The following is a 13,471-nucleotide window of genomic DNA, read 5'->3' as shown; positions in this document are numbered from 1 at the left end:
AATAGCTTTGAGTATTAACCTTTAGAATATAGTATTAAAGTTAGAATAGTCTAGCAGGTTTATAGATAAGATTCCATTGCATTTGACTCTAAAAGGTTGGAGGCTTGCAGTTGTGTGTGGTATGTATGTATGTGTGTTTTCTAACTTTTACTTCGCAGAGATACCTGGGGAAACGAGAAACAGGATGTCAAGGCGACAGGGTGAAATAACGGTCATAGATGTTTATAGCATGGTGAACTTTTAAGATAGAAGTAAAACTTTCCATTGAATGAGCCCCCACCCAACGGCACACATATATATTTTTGGGGTCAGAGGGAAAGGCAGATCAGATCAACCACTCCTCGGGGGACCTGTTTCTGCATTGGTGTTGTGTAAGGGACAGTTTTGACCCAGAGCTCTGTAATACTTCATTTGAGATACTTATTAAAAATAATTTGATTTGAGTTACGTGTCTGATCTCCTCATTCAAAAGAACATGCCGGACTAGAAATAAAAGTCCAACATAACCTATAACTGTCCATAAATGTTAATGGCAATTTTATATTTTCATTGAGTAGTAATTACTTTTGTACAGTAAATTGATATCTTTTAGTGAAACTTTTTAGGCCTATTTACAATATTGTTAGGTTTAAAATATAAGGCAATGCAGATTTAAGGTTCTATATTGCTGCAGTAGCCAGGCCTAGTGATAGTTTTGGTTTTATCCTTTAGTTTAGTTCATCCTATTTTATCCTACAGCAAGAACAGAAGGGATTTTGAATTTAAAAGTCAGTAGCTCCGGGATGGAGCTTTTTATTTAAGTGGACAGGGAAGGCGGCGGCTGAATCTTTTTCCTCCAGAGTCGGAAGGGTACTGTGGCAGTACCATCCGATCCGCAATTGGAGCGGGGAAGACCATGATTTATATTGTCCCTTTACAGGATGAATTTTATTTATCCCCCCTTCCTACTGATGCCCAGGAATTTTCTTTAATGCCAAAAGCTGAATGCCAAAAATGCTGTAAAACAATGCCATTGCAGATTCTTGCTCTGCATGTCAAGGAATGTGATGCTTTGGAATGTGAAACACTTTTAGACTCTGAACCAAAGGTAATTAATTAATTGGTAACCTCTGAGTAACTTATGAAGACTGCATCTGGAATTTTTTGTTTAAATGGAAATGTTTTTGTCTAATAGCAGGAATCCAATTCACCACCAGCGTTTAAAGAAAAGGTAATTTACTTATTGTATGGGATGACCATGTTCTGACTGCTTTTATTTTGCTTTTTACATAATTTATGTTTAGTCGACAGATCCACAGTGTCCTGTTTGCTTGAAAACATTTCCTATAATGGAATTGGAGGTCCATGCAAGTTACTGTGGTGACTTGGATAGGTAATGTAATACACACACAGCAGTGTAAAAAAAAACACATGTAATTTTGTATTGCATGATGTAGATTTTGACAGTTCTAGTAATATCATGAGTCAGAACACTGGATTTCAAAAGTATGTTTATATGGCAAATGAGACTTTAGCTATGTATTAAAGTGCCCATATTATGCCTGCTTTTCCACAAGTTAAATAGGTGTATGAGTTCCATAAAGCATGTTTTAAAAGTTGTTTGCTCGAAATAGCTTGTAGGAAAAGATTGTTACCCATCTCTAGTAGCCTCTGTTTCAGTGCATTTCAGATTGTGTCATTTTGAGCTAGTCATTACATATTTATGAGCTGCTGCTCCTTTGATCACGCCCCACTACTAACGTCATGTGCCCGTGCGCGTGTTCAGTGGTATTGTGAGCAGTACAGACCATACTGTGTTATTATTTTTATATATTATTATTATTAACGGTTTATGTTGCCAACAGACAAATCAAGCAGAAAAGTATCACTAATAAGTACACTACAGGAGAAGAAACTCATCATGACACACAAAGATTCCAGAGTAGATTGTGATGTAGCAGTCTCGACAATAAACTCATTTTCCCTGGACAATACTAACATATTCCCGTTATAAAACATTTTCAAACGCATTATTTTCGCAAATGACAGAAATTTAGACCCGGCAGGGGATGTATACTGCTTGTGGGCTGCGTGCTAATTGCTAGAAGCTAGCGGGAGGTCCGGACTGTAAAGTTATAAGAGACTCGGGGGTACGTTGGCCTCGTCAGAAAAGCCGGATCGGTAAGGCCCGGTCTCGGTTAGTTTGGCAAAACACTTTTAGTTTGGCAAAGCATTATTACTTAGTTCATGTAGAATTGTAAAATAAAGCCGTTAAATATTTTTTTTAACTTTCGAAACCACATTGCAAACTATCTAGCCTGCAAAAAATATATCCTACTATATACAAACAATAACACATATATATATAAGGTATAATTTACGGCAATGTATGATCTCTGTTTTGAGATACAGATCCTCTAGCATCATAAATGTAGTAATTTGTGACAGAAGATGAACACATGCAAAATATAACGTGACTTCTTACCTTTTGTGTTGATATAGCGATTGCGAATTGAATCCAGTCTGTTTCAGATGTGTGAATAATCCATGAAAGTCCAATAAAATACATTCAATGACCATTTTTGTCCACAAATGCGTATAATCCATGAAAGCTACATAGTCTGTTGTTTACATCAGATTTCGCATGAACGTCTTTATCGCCTACAATCTGAGGACAATTTTGCGTCGTAACACAGATCACATTTTAGGTTTAAATAAACACGTGTTTAAACTTTGGTTTTAAAAGTAGGCGGGAGAATAATCCATAATATCCAAATAGCGCTGTTATTTCCGTGAGCCATGATAACAGCATAAAGGAGTGACTGCTCTCTCTGTGCTCTCTCTAGCTCCTGGTGGGTGGAGACCTGCGAGTGGGGTGGTGGGCGGGAAAATTCAAACGTAATGTGACGAAACGGCTAGTTACGTCACAACGGAACTGAGTTTGAACTCGCGCAATCTGACTCATGGCAGAGGACATTCAGAAACCCGTATCTCACTCAAAACAGCATGGATGGATTTTTTTCCAAGTTTGTATGTGTGTGGAAGCATTAGAGAAACAAAATAACACCCCAAAACCCAGAAAAAGTGAGTTTTTCATAATATGGGCACTTTAAAGCATTGAATGAAATGTTTTTACTTCACATAAACAGTATTATTTTTTACAAGTACATTTTCTTTCTAGTCCAGTGTACCATGAATCAAGAAGCCCAGATACAGTGGATACACAAAATAAAGAGATGTCATGGTACATAAACACACAAAATGTCTCAACCATTCCATTATTTAAAATCCGATCTTAACCCTTTAAATATTAAAACAATTTACAGTGAGGAGGATGTCCTACAATGGCTAGCATCTCAAGTTGACACTTCAAAGGAATTCTGCATTTGTGTGTCCAAACTTAATTTTGTGGAATGAAGTCTGTCGCATTGGAAGCGACAAAAGTTAAGCACCCCAGTCAACACTTTAAAGATTACTTTCCTTGGAGAGGCTGGAGTAGACACTGGGGCTTTGAGAAAAGAATTTCTGACAGGTCAGGGTTTTTATTTGTACTTCTTTTTTGTAAATACTTTGGATTTCGTACTTTGGATTTCTTGTTATTTCATTTGTTCTTGTTACATGTTGTTTCTTCTTTTTCCCTCGTTAATAGAATTGATTGGTGGCATAGAGACCAGGCTCTTTGAAGGGGAGAACGGCAAAGGCAAAGTGCCAAAAAACTCCGTGAATGATGTTGACAATGACCTGTTTCGGTAAGTGTTTTTCATCCTAGGAACTGGTCACCTAAGAATAAAAGTTGTCAGATGTTCACACTAGGGCTGCACAATATATTGCATGTGATTTTCATTGCCATCAAATGCTATGTGTAGTAAATGCCACTCCATTTAAAAGCAGGCAATGGCGATTTAATACTAATCAAGGAAATTATTGTGTGAAATGCGCATGACAGTCACATGTGATTTATTGTGCAGCCCTAGTTCACGCTCATGTCAAACCAAGTGGCTAGTTCACCCCCCAAAAAAATTCTGCAATCATTTACTCACCCTTAAGTTGTTACAAACATTAATTAATTAATTTTTTCTGTTGGACACAGAAGATGTCATTTTACAAAGAATGTTTGTAACCAAGCAGTTTTCTGCCCCATTGACTTTGGAAGTGAAAGGTGCCCGGAAACTGCTTTTTTACGGTTACAAACATTCCTTAAAGTATCCTCTTCTGTGTTCAGCAGAACCAATAAATTAAAGTTATTTTTGGGTGATCTTGCGCATTTAAAGGTAGGGTAACACATTTTGAAAAATGCTAACGGTAGCCGCCTAGCAATGAAATCCAGATCCCACCCTCAAGTCAAACCGCCATCCAAAGTCACGCCTCTTCCAAAACACATGAACACGCACAGATCAGACGGTCACATCTCATGTCTCATTCAGCAGTGAGACAACTTTGCAGTACAAAGACGAATAACACTGCCAAAATAACCAAACAACTGGTTTACATCAGAATTAGTTTAAGCACACGTTCGGTTGTGTAGACGTAGTTACTATATCGTTACGCTAATCCGTAAACGAACTCAAATTTCATAAGCAACACAATGTTTCATCAAAGTAGAATATCTGAATCCATCTCAATACAAACATATCGCGTACCTACCTTACCAAAATAAACTGTGCAACGACTCTTTCAGACCCTTTGCGTCCTGCAGCTGTTTGCATCTCGTGGTAAAGCAGTAAAGTTACCAATATTCATTTGGGGTTTTGCTCTTGCTGATCCAGGCAGTTTTTGCTGTTGTTGTTATAAAAGATGCCTTTAGTTTTGTGCCTCCTGTGTAGGTTGTCAATTTAGCAGAAAAGTTTGCTGTTCTCACTGTTTACAGGCAGGAGGTGAGCGCACGTGAACGCGCCGATGACGTATGGTGTCTGCGTGGACTCGCTGCGTGGTGGGCATTCAAATTATGCTTACGTATGAGGGACAAAAATGGAAACGTCCGTTCGGACCGAAATCTATGATTTGTTGAACATTTTTTGGTCCTACGCCTTTCACAGATGACATAAATTTCTACAAATACATTTAAACAACTTAACACAGTGATTGCTATGAGGATGTAAGAAGACTTTTAACCAGCATAACAAAAAATGTTTCAGGATCAAATCTGTTACCCTACCTTTAAGTGAGCCTTCTTTGTGGAAAGAAATTCATTTTGTTTCAGGGTGAACTAAGTAAAATTCAAATCACACTAACTGGTAAAATTGTATACTGCATTTCCTTTTCATTGTCATTTCAGAGTTGCTGGTGAGGTTTTTGCTGTAAGCCTTGCACAGGGTGACCCAGCTCCAAGATTTCTACAGGGCTGGTGTTATGAGTTTCTGTTGAGTGGAACCCTTCGAAGTGTTACCAAGGATAATATTGATGATGCCGGGTTTTCACCACTTAAAATGGTATCCTAAAACAAATAGCCTAAGTGTCTTTCTGTTGCCATGTAATTTTTTTTTTTCACCTTTTTTAGATTGAGGAGACTTCAGAGTTGTCATCTTACAGTGAACAGATTGTCAACTGTGGCTACACAGGGCCTAAACGAGGACAACAAGAAGAATATAATAAGGTTTTACTCTATGCATTAGTTTTACATGTATCTTTCATAGAAAATACATTTGATTAGACATTAACATTGACTGACATTTGTTAATTTTACTTCTGTAAAGAGCAATTGTGATGCATGCAGCTTCGCGAAGGGTTACAACTTTACAATTTGATAGACATCATGCAGAAAAACAGAGAAGTGTGTCGCAGCCTCTTTGTTGTGGAAGGTGGTGATGATAAGGTGATTTCAAAAACCTAATATTTCTATTTGCATTGCTGTTGTGAAATATGTTGCAGCACAAAAGAACTTCTATTTTGTCTTTCTATACTGCTTAAAAACATACTGTTTAAACAATGTTTGCCATTTTCTGTTTTCCTGGCATGTTCTTCAGGTGGACTCCCAATACATTGTGTCACATCTTGCCCCAAACATGAGTGAGAGTGGATCTCTAAAACATGCCAAAGAGGTGAAAATCCTGAATCACTTCCAGGATTTTTTAATGGGGCTTGAAGGTAAGTTTATTTTCACTTCAGATGTCAATGAATGCAAAAGTTTCCACAGACATTGTTTACAAAATATGTCTGAATTGATTGATTACTAAGGGTGAACTCAATCAGAACAGAGAACGCACGCGTGCACAGCAGATTATCATATTAAGATGATTTTCGAAGGATCATGTGACTGACGGAGTAATGATGCTGAAAATTCAGCTTCAATATCACAGGAATAATTTACAGTTTGAAATAGAAATGTGCAACAATATCATTGTTACTCTACATTTAAATAAATGCACCCTTAAGTGAGTATAAGTGACTTTACATAAACACAAATATTTTCAATTATTGACATGTACAAGAAATTAGGAGAGGAAAAGATACAGCTTTATTAAAACCATATGTTCTAATGTTAACCTTTTCTGTAAACTTGCAGTTTTCTAAAGTAGCAACATTTTTAAAGACTTGGTCATAAAAGCTTATTGTGCTGTATGTAGTTATGTCATTAAATGTCTTAAATGCATATCATAAATTTTGCTGCACTAGATGGCGATACTCAGGATACTGAAGTGGCACTTTCTGTCCCAGGGGTGATGCAGTGGCTGACAGGCCAAGCCAACCCGTTCTCATCAATATGCGTATAAATAACACAACTTTACACTTTCAAATTGCGTGTAATGTATACGCCAAATCCCATTTTTGCGTGCATATGATACGCCAATCCTTTCCATTCACTTTGATGGAGCACAAATGCGTCTAAATACCACGCATCATCTTTAACGAAATTGACGTCACCAGCAGAGCTCAGTTCACCTAATAGATGAGTTCACCTGATGCGCTTCCATCTTTAAACAGGTGGGTAACAATAATGCTATTTTTATTACTAGATCACTGTGTTAACGTAAGCTTTTTATTTATTTAATTGCTTCTGCATCACGTTAATGTTGTCGTTTTTTATAAACGACAGCGTATGCTTTTAAATGAGTTGTTACTGGAACAGTGGGTTGCTCGATTAGCACAGCTGGTAGCTAATGCTGTATATAAACCTCTTGCAATTGGTAAAAATAATAAAACAAAACACCCTGTATATAAACCTCTTTCAATTGGTAAAAAATAATAAAACAAAACAGCCTTTAATCATACTGTGAATTGGGTCTTTAGATTTTAGACATGGCTGTTGACAGCACCGACTGATATAGTTTTTTAGCTATCGTTTTTCAGTAAAGTGGTTTGACCCCCAAGGGTTTATAATTTTCCGTCTTATCACGGCAGGTGGACTCCTAACCTAACCCAGATTAATTAAAAAAAATTGTGCACGACAGTGTGTTTTACTAAAATAAATCGCGCCTGCAGAAAAAACTAATGTTATATGCAATTTACCGGCCGCTGTGGTGTCCCTGTAATCGGTGTATCGATGGGTGCTGACACCAGATCGGTAGTTGGGATCATACGTCCAACTACATTCACTATATAAGCCGATCTGAGATCTGTTAACACTCTGGGGTCGACTGCGGCACGTGCACCACAAACTCTTCATTTTTCAATCACTCCCCAAAGAGACTTAGATAACTCTGCTGATTTTGGACATACAGATATTATTTATACATCATTTAAAACGTTATAGGGTCTAGTTTTTTTTCTGTCCACTCCCAATAAAAACAGAATGTTGTGCTTTTCGCAAAACTAAGAAAATAAACATGATGCGCGTTTTTTTCTCTCTCCCTCAGTGAAGTCATTTCAGAAACGCGTCAGAAAATTAACTTTAACTTCACGAATACATGTTATAGAAATAAAAGATAAATGTCTACATAATGCTTGGAATGTCAGCTTTTAAATGATGTAAGTGACATCGAAAACAGATATTGTCATTTGGTGTAAACTGTATGAGAAGTAGGAGAGGGGCCGTCTCTCTAATGTTACCTGATTGTCTGTAATGAGAAGAGATCGCCACACCCCCGCGCCATTGAACTGAATGAGCAGAGACATCCATATACATAACTCGTGCCTCCTGCAGTCAATGGATATACCTGATTGTCTGTAATGAGAAGAGATCGCCACACCCCCGCGCCATTGAACTGAATGAGCAGAGACATCCATATGCATAACTCGTGCCTCCTGCAGTCAATGGATATGCAACCCACAACCCAGTCTCTCCATTCCTTGTTGTTTCATCCAATTGCACCAAAACATGACATCTAAATCCTTATTTACTCGCGTATGTGTGTCAATATCTCCAGACGCGAGTGTTTCTTTGTTCTTCCGTCAAACAGTTCACGCGAGGGGAAACGCACATACACAAACACACGAGTCAGGAAACTCGACACGCATTTTGGTATTCTTACAAAATACGCGATTGCAAACAGTACAATCCTTATTTAGTTGCGCCTAAGCGTATATCTCCGCACAGCACGTTTATTAAACACAGGATCACTCGCATGTGCAGACATACTGCTTTCATGATCAACATGTGAGGTAATGGCGGTGGCTGTAAACAAAAATGTATACGTTTATCACGCTTGTCCCTTGTTGTGTTTCTACTATAATGATTACAAAAACACAAATAAGAGTCCAAACAACGATAGGCAAAAGTAAACCTCTCGCTGGCCAACCAAACACAAACCCTGTGTTCACTTTATGATGGCCAAACAGTACCTTTACCATGATTAGGCTACTATGGTTTTTAAAAGGTAACTTATACTTGTGAAATTAATATAATATCAATATATATATATATATATATATATATATATATATATATATATATATATATATATATATATATATATATATATATATATTTATATTTATATTTATATATATATATATGAAGAGTTTGGTTCCAAAACGCGATAAACGCCATTTTTGAAAAAAATGAGTTACTGCCAAAATCAGTATTATATCAGGTCAGTAGTTAAAAGTAAATTCTTAATTTTACGCAAAATCCAATACCCGCCGTGACATTCTGTCATCTTTTCTCCCTTTTTTCCCAAAATGCGACAAACGCCACTCCTCCTTTTTTACAGAACGCTATAAATCCATTTCTGATATTACAGCCCACCAGTCACGCAATGTAAACAAACAATGGCGGCGCGCTGAGTACACAGAGCCCTAGTTATCCTCATCTACTTTGTACTTCGTGATCAACAAACAAAACAAAATTATACTTTAATTGAATTGCTAAACCTGTGATGGTTTTCTGTGACGGGAAAGAAACGTAAGCCATCAACATCTAATAATTTCCGCGAGAGGCACTCGGTTGCTTGTTCTCCCGACAGCATCAAGCCTATCATGCTAAAACATTGACCCCAAAGGATCTTATGAAAACTTTACATTATTTTACTCAAAGTCAACGAAAATCAAGCGGGACCAAAACATTTTACAGCTGATCGCTGTGAAAATGTAAAGAGACGAGTATAACCGCAGCAATGTGTTCTTAATATCACAAAGTGTTTTGGTTAATGCCATTAATGTTTATTTTTTAATCATTGTATACCACTAGTCAACTAAATAAATATAAATTGGTAAAGATGAATGCACATTTATACATTGATTTAATAGATTTATAGCATTTTGAAATAAAAAACTGTCATGGATTTATTGCATTTTGTGGAAAAAATAATTCGTTTTTATAATAAATCTTTGAAAATCAAGTTATGGATTTGAATTTTTTATGTTTTTATAACCTAAAGATGCTATGTGAAGTTTGTAACAGAAAAGAGTGGTTTTCATCTTGTCACTTTCTTGGTATAGAAAACACATTTTTACCGAAATTTGTCAAAATGGATTTATTGCGTTTTGGAACCAAACTCTTCATATATATATATATATATATATATATATATATATATATATATATATATATATATATATATATATATATATAGTGTGTGTGTGTGTGTGTGTGTGTGTGTGTGTGTGTGTGTCCTGTTGAACATCCCCACAAGGCTCATTATGTGGCTCATAATTCAACTCTTTTGCCTCTCAGTTGTCAATCACTGATTATTCAGGAGCTTTCCCGCCTCCACGCATACAGCCTTTCCCAAGCAAAAGTGTCTTAGAAATTTTAAATCAATATCTTGCTTTATGTGAATGAGTAGGCCGAATGATTTTCACATCATTTTGAAAAAAAAACTCTAGACTACTAGATCCTGTTTTGGAAAGTCTTGGGAAAACATGTTTAGAATTAATTTTGTGGACTTATATCAGTGACTTAAAAATTTTGCTTTTTCAGAAACCACGCATAAACATTTTTCTCTCAAAAATACAAACATGTACATACATGTTGATTATATGATATTGTAGCCCAGTTTGTGATGAACACAGTGTTATGAGACTTTTGCCATTAATATGTTTTAAGCAACTGAAAAAAGCATTTGGAACTCACTGCAGAGCAAGCTCCGCCTCGCTAGACATCTTCGACATGCAGTTCATTACAAAGGTATGTGTGTGAATTATTGTACATTTTCTTATACAGTTCAGTTATTTTGTGTGTTTATAAGTTATAAACCCTTTTGTTTATCACATCTTTTGATCATTTCCCCCTAAAATTTAAAGTAAAAACATAGAATTGCAGTTGACATTTCCTTGGCTTGTGAGACATTTTGGATGTCTGAAACCCAATGCACACAAGGATACTTCATGTTTTAAACTGGCAACCATTTCATTGCTAATAACATAGTTATTTTGTGTATTTGGTATAATACAATGTGTTTGTGTGGTTTATGGTTAAAAACACAACAAAATGACTGTACATTTTTATAGCTTGTGTCTTCCTCAAAACCTCATTGTTCTGAAAAGAACTGTGTCCTCCGATTGGCCAGCCTAAAATCCGCGTGTTTGTTTTAGTCCAAGAAAAGAGATTTATGTTGGAAAGTTAACTTGCGTCATAGTATACATAATGAACCATTTTTAAAGCATGCGATAAACAGATGGGTTTATAAATTTCGTTTAATTAAATCAGCACATGTAATTTGTTAATTGTTCATGTAATTTGTTGATTCCATAACTTTGGAATTATGAGTTGTTTTCTAATGAACATTAATTTTATTCTTGTATATTTCTTTTTTCCGCATTCCTCTTTTATCATATCGTACAAGACCATAGAGCAAACTCCTTGTCTATTAACGAATTTGTTAAATGTCATTTAGTTCTGATTGTTGTTAAATTTATAAATAAGTAAAACTGTAAAACTTGAGATGCTCTTTGTTGACCAAGAGGTGTGAAGGTTTAGTCATATTTTGTCATATTTCAGTCAGTTTCAGTAGAAACACCTATTTTGACTGATCAACTAAAACTGTTTGGATGGAACAAAACCTTCACCGTCAACAGGATCATAGTCATACCTAATCCTATTAATGGTTGGCATCTGTTAAAAAATCTAAGACAGATCATCTTTTTGCTCTTGAGCATAGCACTTCACCCCAAAATTTCTACAGGTGCACTGCACTGTGTAAAACATTGCAAGCGAGACATTTGATCAAAGTTATTCTTTCTACATTTCAGATTTTGTGATCATAAAGTGCAGTCTAGACTGCAGACCGGCTGCACATTTTCACTGCTGCTACTGCAGATCGACAATTGTTAGAAGGGATGCTCTTCTTAAACATTTATGTCTCGAGCACACATGTGATCGGCGCCTATGTCTTACTGTACTGTACTGTACTGTACTGCAGCATCTTTGTTTGAAGGATAAATAAATTAAAGACCGACCTACAGTAAATAGCATTACTGTTTTAGCAGCACGTGACTAATTACATTACATAACTATATAAATGTCTTATCTTTTTTGCACAAAGGACCCTGCTATCACCCTTTCTTTGCCTTGCATCATGGAGGTCGCCCCGTTTGTGCCAGATACCGTAGAGGTTGCCCCAATGAGAATCTGTGAGTGTAGGCCTACAGTAATTGTATATGTATTGTTTATGCATTTTACCTTTCCTGTTTTATAAGTGTTTAAGCAGCATGTGACTTATTACATTACATTACTATATAAATGTCTTATCTTTTTACACAAAGGAGTCTGCTGTCACCCAATCTTTGCCTGCCATGACTGGGATCACCCCGTCTGGGCCAGACACAGTAGAGGATGCCCCAATGAGAATCTGTGTATGTACAGTAATTGTATATGTATTGTTTTTGCATTTTACCTTTCCTGTTTTATAAGTGTTTAAGCAGCATGTGACTTATTACATTACTATATAAATGTCTTATCTTTTTACACAAAGGACTCTGCTGTCACCCAATCTTTGCCTGCCATGACTGGGATCACCCCGTCTGGGCCAGACACCGTAGAGGATGCCCCAATGAGAATCTGTGTATGTACAGTAATTGTATATGTATTGTTTTTGCATTTTACCTTTCCTGTTTCATAAGTGTTTAAGCAGCATGTGACTTATTACATTACATTACTATATAAATTTCTTATCTTTTTACACAAAGGACTCTGCTATAATGAAACAGATTCTGCTTGCCTGTGACTGGGTAGAGGAGAACCGCACCCATTTTGCTGGCAAAGTTCAGCTACCACCAGTCACCAAAATGAGTGCGGATGATGCTTTGTTGGCCATAACGATGAGAGACCTATTTGTGGACACAATTTTTTACGAAGGTGACATGGACGCAGATCAAATCCGGGCTCCTTTCCTTTTTACATTTGAGCGAATGGAGGACATGCATTTTTTCTTAGAAGAGGTTTATGACAAAAGAAATATTCGCGTGTCTTGCATGCACATCCCTCACTTTTAAAGTTTTGTGACCGTATGTTTTGTTAAAGGAAAACATCACCATTTTTCTGTGTATGTTCCTGTCTTTTTTCAATGCGTGCACTTACACAAGTAAGTATGGTGGCACAAAATAAACCGTGACGATTTTTTAAGTGGATAAAACAGAGAACTATATTGTATGGCGGAAGAGCACTTAGTTTGCAGCACTTCCACCTCTGGTGCAGTAACATGCTCTTCCGCCATACAATATAGTTCTACCAGAAAGACTCGAAGATAGGTTAAGACTTAATATATGAGTTTATTTAACAGTAGTTAGCAACCAAGGTTAGAATGTAACACAGTATAGTTCTTTGGCGTAGGCCCCAACCATAGTTCAAATCCGGGGATCACGAATTCTTGCGGTTCCTGTCTGAAGATGAAGACAGGCCAGAATCTAATCCCCCTTGAGTATGGACGGAACCGACCTGGTGATGGTGGTAGGGAGGGTGGGTTTGTAAATGCTGGCATCAGTATCTGCAAACGCAAAGACAGGTGAGTACGAGGCTTATATACTCTCAGTATCAGTAGTGATTGATTGCGCCTTGTGAAGTGAATGACGTAACATTCGAGTTTCCTGGTAGAACTTGCGCAACGCTACGCTAAAGCTATCATTTCTACCAGAAAGACTCGAAGATAGGTTAAGACTTAATATATGAGTTTATTTA

The 13,471-nt window shown here is 36.8% G+C and overlaps 1 protein-coding gene and 1 pseudogene across 1 annotated transcript; both read left to right on the top strand.

The window, feature by feature from the left end:
- Positions 1-3,228: 3,228 nt before the first annotated feature.
- Positions 3,229-7,091, top strand: LOC141364132 (G2/M phase-specific E3 ubiquitin-protein ligase-like; annotated as a pseudogene).
- A 4,864-nt stretch (positions 7,092-11,955) lies between these two features.
- Positions 11,956-12,866, top strand: LOC141364242 (structural maintenance of chromosomes protein 5-like). The gene is made up of 3 exons (XM_073868398.1): positions 11,956-12,150; positions 12,270-12,359; positions 12,484-12,866. Exons 1-3 carry the CDS (start codon positions 12,091-12,093, stop codon positions 12,787-12,789), a joined length of 456 nt encoding a protein of 151 aa, XP_073724499.1. The 5' UTR covers positions 11,956-12,090; the 3' UTR covers positions 12,790-12,866.
- The last annotated feature ends 605 nt before the right edge of the window (positions 12,867-13,471 follow it).

The sequence above is a fragment of the Misgurnus anguillicaudatus genome, chromosome 6 (genome assembly GCF_027580225.2).
Source record: "Misgurnus anguillicaudatus chromosome 6, ASM2758022v2, whole genome shotgun sequence".
NCBI lineage: Eukaryota > Metazoa > Chordata > Actinopteri > Cypriniformes > Cobitidae > Misgurnus > Misgurnus anguillicaudatus.
This window is presented reverse-complemented; position numbering and strand designations above follow the sequence as displayed.

Excerpts from the sequence above, each read along its gene's own strand:
- LOC141364242 (XM_073868398.1), top strand. The coding sequence starts at position 12,091 with ATGACTGGGATCACCCCGTCTGGGCCAGACACAGTAGAGGATGCCCCA. Across the intron at positions 12,151-12,269 it reads ATGCCCCAATGAGAATCTGT|GACTCTGCTGTCACCCAATC; the intron begins GTATGTACAGTA and ends TTTTACACAAAG. Across the intron at positions 12,360-12,483 it reads ATGCCCCAATGAGAATCTGT|GACTCTGCTATAATGAAACA; the intron begins GTATGTACAGTA and ends TTTTACACAAAG.